The sequence below is a fragment of the Falco cherrug genome, chromosome 5 (genome assembly GCF_023634085.1).
Source record: "Falco cherrug isolate bFalChe1 chromosome 5, bFalChe1.pri, whole genome shotgun sequence".
In the NCBI taxonomy this organism is placed as follows: domain Eukaryota; kingdom Metazoa; phylum Chordata; class Aves; order Falconiformes; family Falconidae; genus Falco; species Falco cherrug.
This window is the reverse complement of record NC_073701.1, coordinates 36,620,173-36,643,325: the sequence shown is the minus strand read 5'-3', so window position 1 is coordinate 36,643,325 and position 23,153 is coordinate 36,620,173. Positions and strand designations below refer to the sequence as shown.

Sequence of the window (23,153 nt, the reverse complement as noted above, 5' to 3'; positions counted from 1 at the left end):
CCAGCTTGCCTTCCTGTACAGTTTGTGGGGAAACTTAGCTTCCTGCCTAGGAGGAAGAAAAAAGTTGCCTCCTGCAGTTTAGCTATTTGGATTTCAAGGCAGACAGTGTTGAGACCAACACTTTGCTCTGCTCTAACAGCCAATAACTAACAATTGCCATCACCCTCCCTGACAGCAGTAAAAGGAAAGGGGGGAACAAAACAGTGAGTAAAATCTATGCAGGGCCCATTGCCAAGAGAGTGATGTTGCACATAATTACAAAGCCAGCCACATTTGGCAGGAAGGGGCTATAATTCCCTGGGATAGTGGGTCTGCTTAACCTCCAACTGTGAAAACAAAGCCTGAGTCATCAGCACCCTCCCTGCAGCGTCGTTAGAACCCCTTAATTCTGAACTGTTATTCCTGGTGCATTGCCCTAATTAAAAGGGAGCCTAGAATTCTTTAGGTTCACATAGTAACAGGTCCATCTGCTCAGACAATAAGCTTACTGAATGCCCTCTATAGCACGGTAGTGCTCAGACATGCAATCATCTAGCCCAGTGGAAACAAACTGTTTGCAGAAAAACCTCAGCTGTTTGTATGGGTGGAAATTTGGGTGAAGTTGTCTGGAACAGCCAGAGATGCTTCACCTAGCAGGGGGGAAGAAAACAGCCCAGGTATGTCCAAGTAGCTGTTGTGCTCAGCTCCCGTTTCACAGGGTCAGAGCTCTCGCTCTGTGTGCTGTTCTAATGAGGTACTCCTCAACACCAGTCTCCTGTTGTGGAGAAAGTAAGTTGTACTTGAGGAAATTAGTTTACTGCGTGATGCTGGGAAAGCATATAAATCGCTTGCTCCTTGCACATTTGTCATTGTTGCCCTAGGCAGGGATGTAGCTGGGAAGGGGGTGATAGTCACACATGTAGCCTGCAATAGGTTAAAGTGCAAGACAGCTGTGAGGGCTCTTTTTTTTCACTTGGTTGGTGGTTTTTTTCCATATAGCAATGATGTACAGAATAAGAAGTCGGCAAGTACCACCCTATATATCTCCAAGAATTTCGTTCCTACCCTCACAGCAACAGGGAAATAACAATGGGGAAACAGGGGCTTGAAAAGCCAGATAATTAATACAGTAACACATGGCAAAGAAATGGTCACATTCTTTATTTTCATTTTAAGTCTTTAGCCATCAGTAAAGTGAATGGGCAGAAAATAACCAGCTGAGCAGACAAATCCACCTTAGCCAGTTATTTCCAAATATAAATAACTGTGGGACAACCAAAATTGAGCCAAAATAGAAAAAGGGAGCTGGGGCATTTAAAAGACAAAAGTAAGCCTAGCTGTACTCCCTTTTCATAATGTCAGTGAAGAGGAAGTACCATAACAAAAAGGAAGCTATGGTTACATTTGATCAGACATTTATTCCAACAGTAGGCATGGAATTGCACTTTCATGAAAATGCCAAAGCTGAATTGAGTCCAGTGCACTGGGGACATTGTGCGTACTTAGCTTGATTTCTGCTGCAGCTCCTTCATTCTGTTCAGGGCACTGCCAGCCTGAAACCACTCTATCTGTGACTCATTGAAGGTGTGGTTCAGCATGATTGTTTCTTGGCTCCCATTGGGATGCTTGATGATGCATTTCAGAGGCTAAAGGAAGAAGACAGTTTTTATTTTCCCCCCTTCTCTTTCAAGGGAGCAAGTTAACAGAAGCCTCTCACAGGAAAATTCCTGCGTGTTTTTACAGGATTGAAAATGGAAAATTGGAGCTTGGGGTGGGTCTCAACAGAGAAGTGTGGTCGCAGTTCCTTCTGGGGAACACTCATGCTTAAGGCAACACATCCAGGAATTTGGAATACTGTACAAGGGTTTCTTGCAACCGTTCAGAATAAGGCAACCCGATTCTAACTTGCTCTCTAGCCACCCAGACCACTGGTGAAAAGCGTCTCGTCTGGCTGGTACTGCACTGCCCATCAGTGCCTGTGCTGCTTCAGGCCCCGCGCACACAGCTCGACACTGTCCCCCATCACCGGCACATCCCTGCCCCCCCACTGCAATGCCAAGACACCCAGACAGTTACCTTTCCGGGTGCAAAGTCTGCCAGCCCCACAATGCTTAACTTGTCCACAGGATGAATCTTGTTGTAGTCCGCTGGATCAGCGAAAGTGAGAGGCAGGAGACCTTGCTTCTTCAGGTTGGTTTCTGCAGAGAACAAACCACCAAGCACACTTGTAACAACGCTGCAGGGGATCAGTGTGTTGTACCTTCTGGCTGGCTCAGTGCTTCTCAGAGAAATGTTCCAGCAACAATTACAGTCTTTGCAGCAAAATCAGCATACCCGCTGTTTGTGGCCTATCTAACGATTCCTGACAAGAGGGTGTTGAGCCCTGGGGCAAGGCAAACACCACTTCCACTCAAACCAAATACATCCTGTTTACACACATCACAGGGGAAGTGCAACTCACCATGAATCCTGGCAAAGCTCTTGGTGATGATGACCCGGCCCCCCAGGTGACGTGGCTCCAATGCTGCGTGCTCCCGGCTTGATCCCTCACCGTAGTTTTCATCCCCAATAACTGCCCATTTGACACCCATTTTCTGTGACAAAAAACAATTTACACTTCTGCAGTCACCCAAGCAAGGAATTAATAACAAATACCCACCCACACATCTAATTTCAGTGCTACACTACTGACATTGCTGTGCTATGACACCTTCTCCCAGGTTTTGAAAAAGGACAGAAACAAAGGAATTAAATGCTTCACAGCAGTTAGGCACAGCCATCCTTTGCTAACAAGGACTAAGGAGGATTTCCCTTGGCATCCAGAGCAAATCCTTGCTGCCACCTTTCCTTCCCCAGAGCAGTGTTCATACCAGCCATGATCCCTGCTCTACTTATGGAATAGATACAGAAGATTTTAACTTCTGTCTACTGGGAGAACCAATCTGAGACCACTGCCAAGCTGTCCAGAGGGTAAGAGGACATATTTCTTGCGATTCTAAGCCAAGTGTTAAGGAATGAAGAGGACACCATTAAAATTTGTTTGAACATTAGACGAGTCACAGGTGGAACGCTCCAGGAGGCAAGATTTAGTTGCAGTCTGATGACACCTGTGCCTCGTAAGGTGTGCAGTGGCTAAAGGAGTTCTTCCCCTTTCATCCATGATTTCTGGTCCCCTCTCAATCACAAGATCCTCCTCCCTCTTCCCTGTGGCAGGTAGGGGGGACAGAATCTCCTACAGGAACTGCAATCATCAGAGCAAGTCCCAAGAAAAAGCCTCAATGCTGAGTGAATTCACAGCTGCCGTTACTTTAGAGCAGGAGGGCAAAATCCTTGGCACAGACTGTCCAAAGTGTAAACAGCTTCTTAAAATAGATGTGCCAGGGGAAAGTCTCACCTTGTAGTAACGGGCTGTGTCTGGGACTGGGCCAAACTCCTGCGTTAATGCATTCCTCACAGAGTTGGCTTTGCCATTTTCAATGTTGATGGCGCCGATGAGCAGATTGTTGGAGATGTTGTCCAGATGGCCACGGAATTTGAGCCACGGTCCAGCTGCAGAAATATGGTCAGTGGTGCATTTCCCTTTTACCTAAAGGGTAGTAGAAGAGAAGAACGTTTTAGGATCGATCTGTGACTTGACCCTTCCTCAATACTTTTTACTGTAAAGGATCTTCACATCTCTTTATAAAAGGCACAAACTCAAGACAATTGCATCTGTTACAGATCAAGGCACTCTAAGGCAGAACACCATGGTCGTTCTGCACGTGGTGGGTAGGAGGAACATCCCCATTCCAAAGGGCGAACTGTAAAAATGAGCTTAGCCATGACACCTCCTGCCATGTCCTCATTTCCCCCAGCAGCAGGTTCTTCAGGTACAAAAAGCAATTAATCCCTTCCTGCTATAGCTCACCCACCCTGCTGGAGGGGTTCAGCAAGATGCTAAGTATTTCCTCTAAGCTCCCAATCTGCACATAAGCCTTCTCAGCTTGTAAGAACAGAATTCCCAATGAGAGAGAAGTCCCAAAGTGCTTGCAAAGGAATTGCCCATGTCAGAAACTCAAGCACAGCTCTGTATGGCCCTTGGGAGTACCTGCACCACTGCCACTAGAACCAGCGATGTGCCTGAAGGTCAGCTCCCAAGAGGCTAAATTTCAGAATCCATCAGTGTATTAACTGAAGTTTTCATCCTGTTAACTCACCACAGGCAGTGAGGAAAAACCCATGTCTTCATTAAGAGACCGAAATACAGTATTTAACTGTTGTGAAGTAATTTTTTTTCCTATAAAATGGGAAGTGAACACACATACTGATGGATGAGAAGTTCCTAACGACCTCATTTCAGACAAAATGCATCTTAGAACAGTCAGGTATTAGAGATGCTAATTAAAGAACCTATCCACCTTTCTGCTGCAGGTTGTAACTGGGAAAAATTCTGCAGACTGCATGGTATGGATAGGATCTTATTATATAGGATCTTATACATGGCATAAAAAGCTTCACTTTTCATGGTATTAGCTAACCACTAGCCCAAAGGAGAAGCATCATTTAGTTTTAATAGAAAAATATAATAGAAAAAAGTATCAGTAGGAAACACCTGGAAGGAAGGAAGACCCTTGCTTCACTTTCCGTAACAATGTGGTTGTAGGGGAAGGAATCACAGATAGCTCAAAGGCATATCCAAAGCTCCTAGCCATTATGTGCAAACCCCTGTTTGAGCAGTCTTGTCATAGCCAGCGTTCCTCCACTTCGCTCCTGACCTTGATGAGGATCAGCATGTCTTCCAGATCCTTGCCGTCCCACTTATCGAAGGGCTCAAGAAGCTGGAGGCGCTGGCTGGTGGGGCTCACATCCACATGCTGCCCACTGCCATCCTTGGGAGGGTACTGATAGGTGTCCTGGCCTGGGTCAAACTCCTTCCAAAGAAGAAAGGAAAATCATCAGCCTCAGCCATCCACAACGACATATAAAGAGAACAAGCCAATACAGGCAACTGCACCCATTCTAGCTTTAACACTAAGGGAGAGGTCAGTGCATTCAAGTTCCCTTCCTACACGTAAACCACTACAAGTGACAGGCCTTCCCTCCCTCCACCTCCAGATGGAGCAGTTACCAGCTTGGGCAGCTCATCTGCATCAGGTGCTTCTAGTTTAAACTTCTTCCCATCTGCTCCTGTCAGGTAATCTGTCTCAGGGTTAAATTTTAGAGTGCCAGCAATGGACAGGGCTGTGACAATCTGAAAGAAAAAACGACACATTGAAAGGTATATTCTACACTCCATCTCTTCACTTCAAAGTCCTGTGCCTAACAGTCTCAAAGCCAGGAGCCAAGCCACAAACCAGGCTACACTGGGACTCTGCGGCAGGCAGAGGAATTAGTTCCCAAGACACCCTGAACTATTCCACAGCCCCCCTCTGGTTGTTTCTTACCTCTGGAGAGGTCACAAATGCATGAGTCTCTGGATTGGCATCATTGCGACCAGTGAAATTCCGGTTGTAGGATGTAACTATTGTGTTTTTCTCTCCTTTCTTGATGTCCTTCCTGTGAAAGAAACAAACATGCTTATCAAATCCAAAGGGAATATTGCTTCTAGATATCTCGCTGTTAAAATCCCCCAGCTTGGTTTTGGCAGCAATCACTATCCTTTGGAAACATGAATCAGTGCCTGGATGTTTTCTTCCCTTAAGCACAGACTGAAAATCACGGACAGCACAGAAGCAAGTCAGACACCGATACCTGGAGTAGTTTTCACAGCCCGATGTTACACTGTTGAACTGTCTAAACAATAATCAACTAAGTACACACTACCTTTGGACATCCCACCGTTAGCAATGACAAAGCCACATGAGAACGTGCCTCCCGTACCTTCTATTGGGAACTTTCCTCCCTGCCACTCCAACAACTGAAATTGGACCAACTCACTTTTCCTATTTTAAAAGGACGATACAAACTCATTCCAGCCTCTCACAGACAACAAATCTCTCTCCCCATTTTTTGCCTACTATTAGAAGCCTCCACACTTGTGGCCATTCTGCAGCTTCATTCATCTAAAGGCTCAATATAAAATTGCAGTCTTTCATTTCTCCACCTCCAGCGCATATCAGACAGCTATGGGCAACAGGTTTTTAAGCATTTATTTTTAAGTCCCAGTGTGTTACATTTACAATCAAATTTGGCTTCACAGAGCACTTCAGGAGCTAAAAGATGCAAAACTAGAGTGAGGTCCATCTTTCACTTTACCTGTCCCACTGGCCAATGCATGGCCCACAAGCGTTGGCAAGAACCAGCCCTCCAACATCTCGCAGGATTTGTGCCTGAGGGCAGAAAACAACTCTGTTATTAGTAGAAAGTCTGGAATAAGTTTCTGGGGTTGCTCTTTCAGGGGAAGGGGACACCTGCTTCTAACAAAAAGCACCAAGCCTGAGAAAATTCCCCTACTTGTTTCACTTTCAAGTTTTGAGTCACTTTTATAAATACACGGGGTTTGGCCCCAGTAAAGCTGTTAAATTAACACTGGGGAAGAGCACAGGATGACTTGCCACGGATGTTCCCATTCTCTACCTACTGCAGATTGAGCAATCCAGCTACTCTCAGATATCTGACTGAAGGGCAGTGTCTGGTCTGATTAACATCCTACATGCTTCCTGTCCATGTAAGGAAAGAATTGCTGACAGTGCAGGAGGCAAGTGTGTGTGCCTGCTCAGTCCATTCCACAAACGATTCAATTACGAGGGCAGCTGTTAAGGACAGGTACGACTGTGGACTTGGCTGGAGGAGGCACTAAGCATTGGCTGGACATAGCCACATGCAAAGACTTGGTCCCCACACTGCGACAGCATTTAACATTTACTTAATATTAGAACTAATTAAAACACAGTTTTCTGCACAGCAAAGGGGAGAAAGTAAGTGATAGTTCCTCTGCAGAAACACTCCTTTAAAATAAAATAGGATTTTTGCCATAAGTTTAGTCTAAAATGGGAACCACCTTCCATCAAAAGGGTTTGCTCACATCTTAAACTATTCTTAAAGGAGAAAGCTGGATTGCAGGTGGATACTAGCCCTTCATCAGTCATGACCAGCCACAGAATCCCAGGAGCACAAGGCGTCCCTTGCTGGGCGTACTGTAATCTCCTCAGGGCCCCAGTTCCCAATAACTGTCCAGTTCCAATCCCATTCTATCTGCCCAGGTAGTAAAGATATCAGGTCAAAACACTATCAAGGTGATGGCAGGACCCACAAGCATAGTAATACAAGACTGGTTACTATATCAGTAATTGCACCTCTAGTGGTAAGTGAAGACAAAGTTTAAGTTTCCATTAGTTACCTCCAGACTCCCAAGTACCGTCTGGAAGAGAGTTTAACACTTAACTGTTTGGAAGTGTAAGGCGCAGACATACTCACATAACCATCCCTTTCAATGGTGGCACGGATCTGCTCTGAGCCTGGTGTGATTGTGAACTTAGATTTGCACTTCAATCCATGCGCTAATGCCTGTTTCGCCACTGCTGCAGAGCGTCCCATGTCCTCATAGCTGGAGTTGGTGCAGCTGCCAATCAAGCCTGTGGCATTTGATAGAAACAGGGAGGTGGTTATTGCAACCCTGGTTCTAGGAAGCTTCTCCCTGACCCACCTCTCAGCAGACAAAACAAGGGACAACCCCCTTTTCCACTGACAAGGAGTCTGAAATGGTTTCAGGTGCTAACACTGCCATGCCTCCCAGCAATACGCTGTGGTCACAAGCAACTCCTTGTGTAGCTTTGGAGGTTGCACAGTCAGAACACATGACCTGATCACTAGCCTAGTTAGTGTTTTAGAAGATCCAAGTGTCACCTACTTGCACTTCAGTTAAGCACATTACCAGAGAGGTATTGTCCCACAAAGATAAAAAAGGCTTCAAATCAAGATGGCAAGAAATGGAAGAAATGATGAAAAGAAAGCACCCTTCGTTACAGTACAAAGACCACACGAGGACATACTGTTCCATCCTGAGAGCATTCTGGTGTTAACCAGCAAAAAGTAAATTCTCTTTCAGTTACAGCTGCTCTTGATCCTATTTGTAACACTAAGAAATAACACATTTCCCACCTGGGATATGGTCTTCACAATGTACTTGCGTTTTTTCATTCCCCCCAGTGAGCAACACTTGAGAAGCTAGCCAACAGGTTACCATCACACAAGTGAGTATATCTATTTCCAAGCCTGCTCTTTAGGAGTAGCTTTACTATGTCCTGAGAGCTCAACAGTCAGCTGCTGGGAGGACTGACCATCATGCTCCTGACAGATCTTTGCAACAGACAAACCCATGTAACAACTATTGCCAAAGGTGTTCTTCAACAGGTAACATTCCTGTCAACCCTATCTTTCAAAAGCTTCCAAGGAGGTAAAAAACCTTGTCTGCCTCTTAAAATTAAACTCCCTCCAGCTATCCCAGATCTCATCCTGCACAGCTGGCCCAGGTGGTCACTACTCTTCCCAGCAAATTCATACAGCCATGAAGAAATGACACTGCAGCAAAGTCAAAGGATGTATAGCAGTAATTAAAGGATTGGATCTCAAGGTATTTTACCAACCGCTTAACCCACGACAGCAACACTTATGCCACAAGGATGAAGGCAGAGGAAAAAGCAAACGCTACTCACCAACTCTGATATCAACAGGCCAGCCTTCTTTTTCTGCCACAGCACCAATATCTGACACAGGGTGCGCCAGGTCTGGTGTGAAAGGTCCATTGATGTGTGGTTTCAGCTTTAAGAAACAGTGACAAAACTTAGAAATTACAGTAGCCAAGAAAAACCCCAAAACACAGCAGCAAATCAATTCCTTTCATAGCTCTATCTGGAAGCTATTTAAATAGAATTCTCCTACACAAACACCAGAGCAGGAGCTGTCGGTGAAGCAGACCTGAGTGGTTTCTGTATGTTCTAGCACAGTACCAGGGGTGTCACATCAAGCTACCAGCTTGGTCCTCATTCATACAAGGCAGAGTCACATCACAACATCCAAGATGGCAAGCAGGAAGGAAGCCTTACCTCACTGAGGTTGATTTCTATCACCTGGTCATACTGACAACCAGAATCCGGTACCAAATGTTGCTGGAATTCGTCCGCCAGTGCAGCTATATCTAGAAATGAAAGAAGCAAGATCTGAGAAGTGCAGTAAATGAGGGAAAAGAAAAAGCTTGGAACAGCTAAACACAGGGGGTCGACGATACCCTTCCCCAGCCACTTCATCTACAGACTGCCCCCTTGTAGCAGATGACCTACAGAACCATGCAAGGTCAGAAGTCACACCAGGACCCATTGTCGGAGGATGCTGCTCCCAGAATACACCTTCACTTGAACCCACACTTCCACCCACTTCAACCCCAAACCGTCTTACCAGCTCGCCCAGTCTTGCCCAAGTATTTCTTCATCCGTGCGTTGTAAGGGAAGATCGATGTGGTAGCTCCAATTTCAGCTCCCATGTTACAGATTGTTGCCATTCCTAGAGAAGGAGTGGGAGAAGAGACCACAGAGTCAATGAGAAAGTCCAAAGCCATCCAATTCTTCAAAAGTCAGTCCATGGAGAAGACAGCAAAGCCAAGAGAGATCAGGGCATTAGCCACAGAAACCTAATTCCACAGCAGAGGTCACACTGACTACATAATGGCTGGCTCAGCCCCTAATGTTTCTGACCAATACAGTGCCTGTGACCAGACTTTTCTGCAATGAAGGAACTGAAAGCTACACCAATTCTTGCAGATACTGGAAGGGATGACAGGGAACCCCCTGTCTGCACTGAGCACCAAATATATTTACAGCAGTGAGCAGTGTCTCTGCTACCTGCAAAGAGTGTCCTGACGCTCCCTACTATCTCATTTATCTTTACTGGAAAAGCCAGAAATTTGTGAGAAATTTAATGGGTTGAATAAAAAGCTTCCAGTGATTGAACACAATATAAAAAATGCACATTTGCTTATGGCACTGGGATCACCCAAGCCTTTCAAGGACACAGCAATGAAACTATAGAAGCTGCTGTTTTACATTTAACAAGCCAGAAGCAGAAATCAGAGAGGTCAAGATCCTCTGATTTCATAGAAGAAAAATCCCAAATTGCTCTCAATTTGTAAAACCAAACATTCCAAGTTGTAGCCAACCCATGCTAATACATGAAACCAGCTTGAAAGCTGCATTTCAAGCCAAAGGAAGGGACACTTCTCATAATTTCGTCCTAATTAGCATCATTACAGACAACTGCAATTTTTCCTGGTTCAAACTCAGCACCCAAGACTCACAGTTAGCTAGTGTAAGACTGCATGTTACAAACTGCTGCTTTCTGGTCTCCCCTCTGCCCTACTTCTCTCAAAAGCTTTTTCTTTAGCAATTGTCACAAATGTACCCCTTCAACCTGTTTCTTTCCTCTATCTGCAGCCTATTTTAGGCTGAAATAAAAATAACCTTTATCTCTGACATCTCCACCCTCTAAGCATACGCCGGAATACAACCACCCTTACTTTTATCCTGACACATCATCTTGCAGGATTCTTCACAATTAGCCATTCAGTGTTCTCAAAGTCGCAAAAAGATTCAATGGAGAAGAGGTCACTTTTTCACTAAGAGGGAGTGCTACCTCCCCCCAACTCTCCCAGTTTGCCACATACTAATCACCTGGCCAGGCTATGGGAAAACGTTTTAGTACTTCTTACCTGATTCCCTTCCCAGCCTCCGCAGACAACATCCAGCTACAACAACAATCCCCTCGGGTAAGAGATTTGTGTTGTCTTACCAGTGCAAGAGATTGAATCCACACCAGGCCCGTGGTATTCGATGATGGCACCTGTTCCACCCTTGACAGTGAGGATGCCAGCCACTTTCAGGATCACATCTTTAGGAGAACTCCAGCCTGAAAGCTTGCCAGTCAGCTTTACACCAATAACCTGACCAACATTAACAGAAAAAAAAATATTAAAATACTGACACCATTTCCCCTTTTATCAGCCAAAAGGATTCCTCAGAATTTTTCCTAAGAATCTGGGTGGTCACCATACCAAAAAGGAGAAAATCCTTAAGCATTAGAACATGTGCACAAGACCTGAAACCACTGACAGGGTCAACTGAAGGGAGATCAGTGGTCACCTATTTCTCTCAGTCCCTGGGTAAAAAGGAAATCAAAACTCAACTGCCAATGAAACAGATCAGCTGTTTGAGCCAGTCTGTAATTACAAACAAGACTGTAATGGTATAACAGCGCTTTATATACACAGTGCCTGAAAAATCAATGTTTCTTACACATCTTATCTCACCCTTCACATCAAAGATTAGTATTCCTTCTGCTCCTACCTTTGGACATTTGAGCTCCCAAGGGATTCCTGCCATGACATCTACAGCATCAGCTCCACCCACACCAATGCAGATTCCTCCCAAGCCACCTCCATTGGGGGTGTGTGAATCTGTGCCGATCAGCATAACCCCAGGGTAGGAGTAGTTCTCCAGAATGATCTGAAAATAAAAATGGATTGTCTGCTTGCTTGTTTTTTGGGAAAGGAGGCGGAAGACAACAAGAAAGAATACAAGAACAAAAATTTACATCAGTATGTATTTGCAGATTTCAGTAGCAAGACAGTAATTTAATTTGGTTTGGATTGGAAAGTCACATTTGTTTCAAACTCCTTGTGGAGGATATAATGACCGAATGAGGTACCAAGCCTCAGCCCCAGGATCCTTGCTTATCCCAGGATAGTAAGAAAACTTTGAAAGTGATCTCTGTTTTTTTTCACTGGAAGACTCGTTCCAAGTCAGGCTTTTGCTAAGGTGCCACTTTAAGGGCTCAAAAGTCCGTTCCTTAGTCTCCATCAACTGCTGAGCAAGTCAGTTCACCTGTCCAATGCTAGAGACCTTTCACAGTCTTTATGCTCCCGTAGCAGCAGAAAACCAACAGGCTCCTCCAATCCATGCTGCCAGCCAAAAACCTAATCACATAGAACTCCTCATAAACACACCAAGAGGCTGCCCTTCCCTTATCTCTGCTGTTGATTCCATGCAAGACTCTTCAACTATCAACAAAACCACAAAACAGCTCTTTAATGAAAAACAATGAGTTTTCTATGGTAGCAACACAGTAGAGAACTCAAGCTAATGAACTTCTCACTGCGTATGTGCCATACCAACACTACAGACAGCCTTTCTGGGAAGCACAGAACTCACAGCACGTGCATCACAGAACGGCTTCGACAGAACTAAGGTGGTGGCCCTTTACTGAGAAGGCCAAGGCTTTGCTTCTAGTACTTCCAGCTTTATTTGCTTGTAGCTCACATTAATATACTGTTGCAAGAAAGATAACTTTCAAGGCCTCACTTTGCCAGAGCTGGACTCTGAAGCTATAAAACACAACAAATTTTCTCCAGTCAGAGAAAGCCAGGCACAAGAAAGCTGGTAACCACGGCACAGAGCTATGCTGCCAGATGACAGATATTACAGGCAGTTTCAGAGCACAAATGACCTGAAGTGTTCCCACAACCTTTTGGAGAGCTCATCTATTTTATTTCCTTTCTCTGTTGCATCACACCAAGTTCAGGTAATCTTAGTAACTCATTTTTGTAGCTAAGAAAACATAGCAGAGAACTCCTGACTGCATCTAGTGACAAGTTCCATGCTGGCAGGGTGCTTACCAGTCATCCATTCTCCTCTCCACTCCTTTTGTTTTGTGCTGCACTTCATTTTTTACTGCCTGTGACCCAGAGGAACAATGAAAAATGTCTACCGGGCCCACAAAGCAAATCAACCAAGAGCAAGTTAGGGAAATCCTGCCAGAAGTGTTGGTTTAAAAAACAAACAAGGAAACAAAAAGCCTCATTAAGTGGTAAGTCAGCTTGGACAGTCATATTCTTTTAAGATGCAAGTGCTATAACAAGAAAATTTCAGACTTGGAAACTGGTTTGCATTTTATTCAAATTCACATAGCAACTCATTATGCGTTGCCATTCTTAAGTACTTAAAAGTTGCTTTGCTCAGTGTCCTCATATACACTCCTGTTTTTTATGGAACCAAATGCATACGAAATACCCAAAAAATTTGTTCCCAAAGCCAATTTCCTTACCACCAAAAGCAATTCATGTTAGCCCTATGTAGCCAGCTTCATGTCATCACCTTACTGTCCCAACTGTACCAAAAGGAGCCAGCCCACAAACAGTTAAGAGATTTCAAGTTTCTGTGATTCACATGGCATGGTGTTGGCACTACCCGATTATGCATCAGGTTACAGTTTGACCAAAATAACCTTTAAGAAAAAGCACTGTTGCCAAGATAACAGAGAGAACAAGCAAGAAACCTCACCCGCCTCAAGGAAAGCCAGGGTTTTTTTCCCTAAGCTGATGAAATTCTCTAAGGGTTTCCACTTGAGCACTCTCTTCACCATAGGGTAAGAGAGCCACTGTACGTTCAAAGATTGCAAACATGCACACTTTACCTGGTGAATGATTCCCGACCCAGGTTTCCAGAATCCCACTCCATACTTAGCACCAGCTGTTGCTAGGAAGTTGTACACCTCCTGGTTTATATCCTATTCAACACAGGGAAATGCACAGCATTAATAACACATTTTGATCTTTCATACATCAAGAGTTCATTCAAATATATTCCCTCCCCTCCCATGCCTGACTGTAGTTCGCTCCAGTTTTGTAGCAGCCAGAAGGAGGTGCACATCGCTTTTAAAACTAAAAGGGATCAAGACTTCACCAGTCAGTTGTAACAGGCCATTTAATTTCATCCAACTTGTAGCTCTACTAAAGCATCTTTTTTAGTTTCCAATTCCAAACAACACAAGGGAAATACACAATTAAAGGAAACCCCTGCCAATAAGGCTTTTAAAAATGCTCAGCTCACTTCTCATATTCTCATGTGGGGTTTCTTAACCCATTTCCCTCCCTTCTAGCCCCTCTTTGCTTCTCTACCAGCTGTTCCTTTTGCTTTACAGATGCCTTGCAGACATTTCAAACCCCTTAGATAAACATTTTGGCTTTATTTTTACAGATTAAGAAACAGAACTGGCAGTTGCTCACTGCCAGGGGAGTTGGTGGGTGTCATTTCTCATTCTACGAAGTCCCCTGTCTGACTCACACAATGCTGCCTTTCTTGCTGCACTATCACCATTACTGGTGGAGGTCACACTGTGAAAATTGCTTGTGAGAATAACCACAGTTGCCAAGGAAGTATGACACTATTATGTCCTGATAGTTCTTGGCAGAGGAGTAGCAGAGTAGATAAGATAAGCACTAGAAGGAAAGAGTTTCTTAAAGACTGTTCTCATGCAGCTACACTTCAGAATAAAGAGAAAGGGGAACTTAAGATAATGGAAGAATTGTCTCAGCACACATTTGGTGAAGTTTCCCATGAAGCAGCAGCTCTTTAAGCCTCATTTTTCACCAGGAGTTGGGTCACTTCACTCTGTGCATCCCTCCCCCAGTAAAGCACGCTGATGTGCCAGGAGCAGATCCAAACCACCCTCTGGCCTGCCAGCATTCATTGTGTGCCAACTGGCAGCAGCAGCAGTAGAACCCAGTCAGAAGAAGGCAGGACCTTTACTTGCTCTGCTCAGAGCGGATGGAGGGAGGGACTCAGCTCAGGGCTGCAGGGAATATAGCTGCACTACAGAGAACAAATGCAGCAATAGAGGGGAGGGAAGACAGGACATGAAGGGAAGGAAACAAAGTGTCTTATTTACTAAGTCCCAAATTCTTAGTCACACAACTTGGGCACAACTTAGAACTGACACAAGCAGAGCAGAAGAACTCCCCAAATTCACCTGAGTGGTCTAAGTTGCTTTACTGTGGCCTGAAGGAGGAAGCCAGAAGCAGTTACTTCAGCATCAGGTCTTTCTGTGAGTAGATATGGACTAAAATCTTAAAATACAGCTGAGCCTCCACAAACTGTTTACTGTTCGTAAATTTTGGTATCAACATCCAAGGCACAAATCCTCCTGGCTCTGACAGTGGACTTAGGCTAGGCCTACTTGGAGTAACAAGATTTCCCCCACCTCCCTGCTATGCTACAAGCACGTTCTTCCTTGGCAGATGCATTGTGGTGTGTAGGAAAGAGGTGAATATATCTATATTTAACAGAAGCTCCTATGGAAGAATAAGCTGTAAAACAGTGAGCGAGAAATTGTCAAAAGGCAGTTGGACAAACACCACACTGAGGTTCCCAAATAAAAACCAACATTGTCTATGCTTCTATACATATTTATACCTACCCTTGCTAGCCCTGAAAGCTGTACATGCTTCAATTAGTGTTCTTCATCTGATCCCTAGCAAATAGTAGTTATTTGCTCCCCTGTCACATGACATACCAGTGCAATACAGACACACATATGTCCAGGGAGTTTTTCATACTGCCATACTGCAGCATAAAGTGTGTAACTCTCTAGAGTAATCTGGCTTCCTTTTTTCCCCTTTGAAATAGATTCTTCCTCTTTCCTTAGCTGAAGTATCTTCTCACTCTCCAGAACACTTATATGACCTGGGCTTCCATCATTAACAGATTAAGAACAGCTTCTCCTACATTCATGGTCCTTTAAACCATGTAATGGATGAATCTCAGCTGAAAAACTCCCAAAGATCCATTTACTGTTTCCTTGCTGCATCTGACCTATGTACAGAGCTGACCACCACAGGCAATCTGTTACCGTATCTGACTCATGGCTGTCCTTCTGGGGAAAAAAAAATAAATATCTTCCTTTGACTGCAAGGAGGCTTTCAAACAGACAGAATTTAAGTTTCTGCGATAGTGACCTTGGCTCTTCGAAGATCCTTTTCACCACCTGACTGGGCTTCGATGAGGTGATCACAGTGGATGGTGGAAGGCACGGCCACTTTTGGCAGCCCACTGCTGATGAACTGTAGCATTGCCATCTGAGCAGTGGCATCCTGCATGGCCACACGGTCTGGCCGTAAGCGCAGATAGGTCTTGCCCCGCTCAATCTCTTGTTTTGCTGGGTCATCCAGGTGTCCATACACAATTTTCTCAGACAAGGTCAGGGGACGGTCAAGCCTGGGGAGAAGAATTTTAGTATCTGCATCTAGTGTACTTCCAACATTCCTGATATCACTCGGACTGTTAAGACCTATTAACACACAGAAATCTGCATGGTCTTCTCACAGCACTAAAACATCAATTGGCAGCTGGCTAAAACAAGGGCTGTCCAGAAAATTCTGAAGTGTGTGGACTGATGTCACTTTATGCTTTCTTTTCTAAACTTCCTATACAGTAAAAGAAACACTGCCTCTGTTCATTTCTTGAGTCATACCTCACGATGGCCAGCGTGGAGGGGAGACAAAGGTCAGACTCAATTCACAAATACCAGATCCCATAGCAAGCAAGTACAACTAAGCAGTTTCATGACCTCAGACCTTTCATCCTGCAGCTGTATCAGTTGAGGAACTTATTTATGTCAGTGGTGAGATCTTCTGAGAAGTAACTAAGGGACAATGACTTGAAATGAGAGCTACTGCATTTAACAAAGAACGCAAAGACTGAAGGACATGTCATACAAACCACTGCTGAGGTAAGTGGAGCAGGAATGACAACTTAGCAGGCACACAAGCCTCTATCAGCAGATTAAGGTCATCATGTTTACATATGCTACAAATTCCTAGCCCTCCTTCCCCTGCCTAACACCTACAGCGAAACACAGGAGAACATTCACTGTTGAAAGAGTGCAAAGGAGCATTAGCCTATAATGACCACTGCCCACGCACTGCTTCCCCAGAAAGGAGCAAGGGCCAATACAAAGACTCTTCAAAGACGGCATTAAACAATGAGGACAGAGCCCTTTCTAACACCTCCTCTGCACTGGCCTGGTTCTGTGCATGTTGCAGTGCTTCATCGTAACCTTCAACACTTCCCACAGTGCCCTACCACTATGTGGAGACACCACAACTCATGCTTCACTACATCTGTAACTGCCACTGCTTCAAAGCTGCTCCCCCTAGTAAATATTCCCTGTGCCAGGGCCCCAACATGTTTTTTTCCTCCTCTCCCAACACTGCAGAGCTAAATTCTGCACACTGACCCCTCCCCTCTTCCCTCCTCCACTCTTACCTCTTACGGACAATGTTGATGTTCTTCTCCAGCTTTTCATAATTTATGTACTCATTAGGCTCGAAGTGGCTCATGGCCACCTTGGCCCGCTGGCACAGGACAGGAGCAACATGGTAGCACCGTATCCCACTATTCAAGGCATGCTGGAAAAGGAAGAGTATTAGCATTGGAACCTTGCAGAGTGAATCCCTACAACATCAGTAAACCAGTTGCTTTTCAGTTGTCATTCCTGGGACTTCAAAGGCAGAGGAACTGAGGAATTGCAAGATTTTTAAAGGTACCCAATAAACATTTGATCATACAATATTGTATATTACATTAAACAGTGAGACACCAGGTTACCCAGAATGGGTAGCATTTACCAAATTATTTCACATTTCTATTTACAGCACCAGATGCCTTATGCTTTCAGTGAGAAATCTGCTTTCAGGATGAAATAACTCTTAAGCAAATACTAGTTTGTTGTATTCCTGACATATTACAGCCATGGTGGAGAAGAACCTACACAGTTTCCAAAGCAAGTTAACCCCAGGTTTGTATTTTCTCACTGGTATTGAGTTTACATTGAAGGACTGGCAGGTGACATAGTATGGGACTGACTAGATACCCATCTGTTTCACCATCACATACTAAGTTCCCTATGCAGGATCCCTGGATACCGTTACAAAACTTGTATTTCCACATAAGGTGAGCCACATTTCAATGCTAGAGTGACTTTGATGTACATGCCTGGTCTATGATGTAACACAGAGCAGGAGAGAGGCAACATGTGGTACAAACATCAGCTTCATCAACCTGGCTGCATGAATCCACATGCTATTTATCTTCATTCTCACAAAGGCATCTTCACCTTTCCCCTCAGAAAGGCCTTGCACTTGCACTACAGGTGAGTTAACAGCATGACAGATGAACTATACTGGGAGCTGAACACATCAGCAGAAAATGCCATGGAAAAAAAAGCCCAAATTTCACTTGGCAGCCTCCACAGTGAAATGGTTCCCTGGACCTTGGGAGAAGTGCAAGCTATGGTGAGGTACCTTTATAGCACCTGACCTGAAAGAGACAGGTCAGTGCCCAGCATTAAAAGGCTCTCACACGGCTTCGAAAACTGAGTCAGAAGGCAGTCTCCATAAAAGCTTCCAAGGATTTGGCACATGAGTCTCTTACATTCTTTGAAAGTCTCTGTCATCGACACTAGAAGTCTGGAAACAGACCGAAGACAAGAGTTCAGAGCTCTTCCTCCTCCAGTATGACGCTTCAATCTTAATCCTGTTTTTCTATTAATCTTCTGCTTCACTGTTACAAAGGTTTTATGAGCACAGGTTAATAAACATAGTGGTATTGCACTAAATATCCCTTTTGTATGTAAATCAGCAAATATTCCTTGCACAGAACACAATCACAGTACCTACCACTGTTTTTGCATTGTCAAATACGCTAGTCAATTCTTTAGATCTGTGCAATCATTTTTACTTTCCTTGTGAATATTTCTTCCAGTTCTCTTGTTACCAGCATTGAAAACATTGCCTGAAATAATCACAGTCAATGAGACATCACCAATTTTTATCCACATCTCTTGTTTTATTGTCCTTTTGATAACATTTATTAGCATGTTACACAACAAAAGTTCAGGAAACCTAGGTGAGATCATAATAGCCAGCACACTAGCAATAAGGGTGTAATTTGCTTTTTTACCAAACAATCCTAAACTATTAGACACACAGCTTTTTGGTAGGAGCAACAGAGATCTACAGCAGCTGCACACCACTTTCATTGAAGAGCATCTGATGTAAGTGAACATGAACATGGTGGTACAAGAGGGCAGTGCTTCTCCAGGAGTGCAAATGAAACCCAGTCATCAAATTTCACTGCTCACAAATTAAGCACTTTAAGCTTAGAACTTCCACAACTTATCACAGGTGTCAGAATTGAGACTTTTCCTTCTGCCACCAGAAAAAAAAACCCACAACTGAAACCAAAACCACCCAGCTTCTCATTGTTTAATATACATAAGGTACCTTTTATCCAGCAGCCATGTAACTTCTGTGTTTATTTTGTTCTCCACCACACCACCACCCCCTTTTTTTTTAAAAAAACTTAAGCATTTACGCAATTAAAGCTGTGGAATTATCTTTACCTCACAAGATATCCATTATCTTGTGAAAGTCTCCAGCTGCTGGAGTGGCTGGAAAAAACACTGAGGGATTTCATAAATGTTCACGGAAAAATAATCTCTTCCCCAGACTAGGAAAGATACTTGGTTTAATGCAGTAATTCTTTCTCAATGTCTGCTCCTCCCCTCCCTTAACCCTGAAACAACTGATTAATGCAGTTCCTCCCTGTCACCCAGTAAAACGAAAGCTAAATTTCATCATAATTCAGTGTACAGAAGAACAAATTTGCAACTTAAAGTAACGGCAGAGGCTTCAAAGCATTCTAGTCTTGCCTTGGACCAAAGCTGATTATGATAAAAATTTAAAGCAGGGCTCTCCAAAGACAGGTGCAAAGAAACTTTTCAGATCAAATTCATATAAAATCTTTTCAGTTTGAACATACATGTCTAAGTATCTTTTTATTTCAAGAAACAGCTTGATGAAATGTAGTATTTATTAAAATACTACATAAATATTCAAATGGTAATTGCAGAAGTAGCAACACAAAGTAGTTGACTCCTGCTTGACCACAACTTCAGGCTACTAGAAATGGGAAGGTAGTGTGTTTGAGGTGAAGGATCCTGCCTGGACATGGAGATAGGCAAGAAAAGTCTGGAAAACTGAAGGTCTGTCTCTGTGATGGCCAGTAAGACTAAGGAAAAATAATCACTTCAGCCAATCAGTTTCATAAGACTAGACAATAATTTTTGTCTACATAAGACTTTTAGAAGGCACCTATTAAAAAGGCACCATCTTATTTTACTGGGATCTAAATCTCATCCCACATCTCTATTCTGTTGGGAATTAATTAATATGGTTGTTCTGATGTTGGCGCCCAGCAAGCCTAAGGATCCGTTACCAATAATGAGCAACAGCACATACTGTCTGGTCTCTCCTCATGAAGAATCTACAATATATCACTCATCACACTTGTCAATTTTCCATGCTTGTCCTTCTTCCACTGCATCCTCTGAAACAGGGTGGCAGAAATACAAGATTAAGGAAAAGCCACAAACCTAACAGCTTCCAGCTTCATTCCTTCTCAGTCTTCCCCAAAACAGCAGGTGGTTTGTGGTCTTCTGTGGTGTTTTTTTTACTAAGTAGTGAGAAGTGCCTTGAGACCAATGGCTGTGGGAAGAAGACAGCCAGCAATCTATACATCTTCCCTTTTATCCAAGAACTATTAATTTCCAGACTGACCACCCAGGCGTTACCAGGTGATCTCCTCTCATGTGGCAGTGGATCTGTTATTCCAGCACCTGAGTGTCCTTATTCAGATTTCAGTTTAAAAAATGGCAGTAATCATTACACAGCTCCTGAGCCTATTGGTATTTTGGCAGGTGAAAAGCTTCCTTAACTAAGACACAAAAAAAGCCAGCCTATTAAATGGGTCAATATTTTTTTAACTCTGTATGGAAGCCAACACTTACCTTTATAGATTTTAAAAGTCCCTCTGGAAAAGCTAGCTGTCTTGCATTTAGCTCACTACAGTGAGTTCAGATGCAAGGGGAGTCTGAATTCAGAAATTAACTTATATTTTGGCAGCAGATATGGTAGACAAATCCACTAAGCAAAAGCTCATGTTCAAAAGAGTAGCAACTGTGCTACATGCACTCTTATCTGGGAAATCAGTCCCAGAAATCCTAACTGAAACCCAAAATACCATCTTTCCTCATCCTCCCTGATCTAAGAACACTAGCCAAGTTTCCAGCATTCACCATGATTCAGCCTAAAAAAAACCCCAGTGTGGTATAATCAAATTGTAAATGTAGCCTAATTTTCTAGACTTACCTCCAAAGAGCAACCAAAATTAGGGTTCTGAAGATGAGTTTAGGTCTAACCAACACTGCTTTTTGCCAGCATACACAAAGCTTCCCATACACAATTTCAGTACTTACCTACAAGGCCTTAAATAAACCCCCATAACTTTACAGTTTAGAGTTTTACAGTACTTTCAGTCAATTCTCAGCCAATGTGGCTCAAGAAATGGGATGCTACTAAAAGCAGCTCCCAGGCATGAAAAAGATCTTGACCCTTTCAGGCTATTAGAAGAACTGACAGTCAGCCCACACCAGGCAAATTCCAATGTATTTCCCTCAGAACTAAGCTTCCTATGCAGTTCCATTCCAAAACAACTCTAGGATGAGAGATGAGTAGAACTGATGTTAATACCATGTGCCATGGTCAATGCTGGCACCATCACAGTGACTGACAAGGTGATTCTCATATCTCTATCTCATATCATTCTCATTAATCTCTAGGCTGCTACACATGAGCAAAAAGAATTATTTGGCTCCTAAAGAGATCACGTAGAAGCATGTTTGATTACCATCACAGATTTAGCTCTTCACAGGGCGGGGGGGGGGGGGGGGGGGGGGGGGGAAATGTACCCTGAACCTGATAATAGAAGACAGCCTCCTAGAATATTAAATTCCCCATGTTCACTGTGCTAGCACGTTCTTTGTTTTACATTATACAATATTAATTTTAGCAAATGACTGCTTGTTCTCATGCAATGAGCACCATAAAACAAGAACCAATTCATTATCCCAATAAAAGATTTACCTTTATTTTATTAGTCATTTCTGTTCAAAGTACAAACTAAAAACCATTTAATGATTAAGAATGAAGATACCAAGTTAACCAAAATGATGCTAATCTGTAGCTTTTACTTAAATTAAAAAAGCTACACTTTACTAAAACACCTATCTCCAAAGTAAGGAGTAATATAAAACATGAATTAAGCTTCACAAAGTACTTTCAGAATACTAGAAGCCACATTCTTATTTCAGCTCCCTAAAAAATGGGAACATGTTAGCCAAGGTCACAAATGGCAAACTAGGCAGTTAAATTGCCTGACTTTGTCACATGCTTTGCTAAGAGGAGCACAGGTTTATTCCTTATCTGTGTTAGCAGCCCTAAAAAAATAAACCTGCATCCTGCTATGTGCCTTCCAGGCTTTAGAAGATCATAGTCTTTGTTATTGAGTATACATTAAACGCAATAATGCCTCAAGGAAGGCAATCTCTGTGGCAAGCTAGTATTACAGGCTGACATGATTTTTAGAGGTCATGATAGACAAGACTGCAAACCACTATCACTGCCTTGGAAAAAAGTGCAGCTTATGTGCCTGTCCAGGCTGCTTTTTCAGTCTTCCTAGGTCCCGCTTACGTATAGACCCTGGCACCTTTTTCACTCAGGAGCTTCTGTTCATATTAAAAGTAGGACTTTTGAAGTAAAGTAGCCAAAAAACAGCCTTTGCCCTCAATCACACAACGAGGAGTTACCTTGTCCTGCTTGCTGCACGCTGGCAAGGGGAAGAAACAGAAGCCGAGAGGAAGACAAAAAGCACGCCCCCGGGAAAGGTTTTTTATTTCAGCCTCAGAGCCCATGCCCGGCCGCTCACTGCCCCACCAGGCGCCCCGGCGAGCCTGGGGTTTGACAGCGACCCCAACCCACCGAGGCGAGGCCCGGCCGGGGCGGGGGAGGCGGCGGGGCCAGGCCGCGTCCCCGCCGCCCCGTTCACCTTGCGCTCACCTTGAGGGCCGGCCGGGCCTGGCGGCTGGACGCACCCTGCCCCGGAGCCCGGGAGGCGGCCGCGCTGCCGCCGCGGCCTCCCCGCCATCACCATGGAAACGGGGCGCTGGGCCGCGCCGGGGACACGCTGACCTACAAGCCAGGCGGGGACAGCCCGCTCCAGAAGCTGCGGCCGCCGGCCCGCCAGGCGGGTAACGGCCCTGGCCTCGCCGCGGCCGGCTGGCTGGCAGGCTGGCTGGCTCCCTCCCGCCTCCCGCCCCGCCCGCCGCCACGCCGCCCCGCTCACCCGCAGCCGAGCCGCCAGGACGCAGTACGGCGCCATTTTGTTCACTGACAAAGATGAAGTCGCGCCCCGATGGCGTCACGCGGCCCCTTTCAAACCTCCGGCGCGTGGGGCGGGGCCGCCACGGGGCGGGGC

The 23,153-nt window shown here is 44.3% G+C and overlaps 1 protein-coding gene across 1 annotated transcript; it reads right to left on the bottom strand.

Annotated features, from left to right (window-relative positions):
• Positions 1 to 1,123: 1,123 nt before the first annotated feature.
• ACO2 (aconitase 2) lies at positions 1,124 to 23,142 on the bottom strand. Its single transcript, XM_055712940.1, has 18 exons — positions 23,022 to 23,142; positions 17,046 to 17,188; positions 15,737 to 15,995; positions 13,417 to 13,509; positions 11,292 to 11,450; positions 10,738 to 10,888; positions 9,352 to 9,456; positions 9,003 to 9,094; positions 8,613 to 8,718; positions 7,375 to 7,532; positions 6,214 to 6,287; positions 5,403 to 5,514; positions 5,087 to 5,209; positions 4,734 to 4,889; positions 3,374 to 3,565; positions 2,441 to 2,573; positions 2,056 to 2,177; positions 1,124 to 1,625 (listed from the first exon to the last, which is right to left on the bottom strand). Exons 1-18 carry the CDS (start codon positions 23,055 to 23,057, stop codon positions 1,482 to 1,484), a joined length of 2,358 nt encoding a protein of 785 aa, XP_055568915.1. The 5' UTR covers positions 23,058 to 23,142; the 3' UTR covers positions 1,124 to 1,481.
• Between the last annotated feature and the right edge of the window lie 11 nt (positions 23,143 to 23,153).

What these genes read in the sequence shown, in the direction of transcription:
- ACO2 (XM_055712940.1), bottom strand. Translation starts at nt 23,057, where the DNA reads ATGGCGCCGTACTGCGTCCTGGCGGCTCGGCTGCGG. An exon ending in CCATTGAAAGGGATGGTTAT is followed by an intron (nt 6,288 to 7,374) that starts GTGAGTATGTCT and finishes TTCTGCCCTCAG; the next exon opens with GCACAAATCCTGCGAGATGT. An exon ending in TGCATTGGCCAGTGGGACAG is followed by an intron (nt 5,515 to 6,213) that starts GTAAAGTGAAAG and finishes TTTCTTTCACAG; the next exon opens with GAAGGACATCAAGAAAGGAG.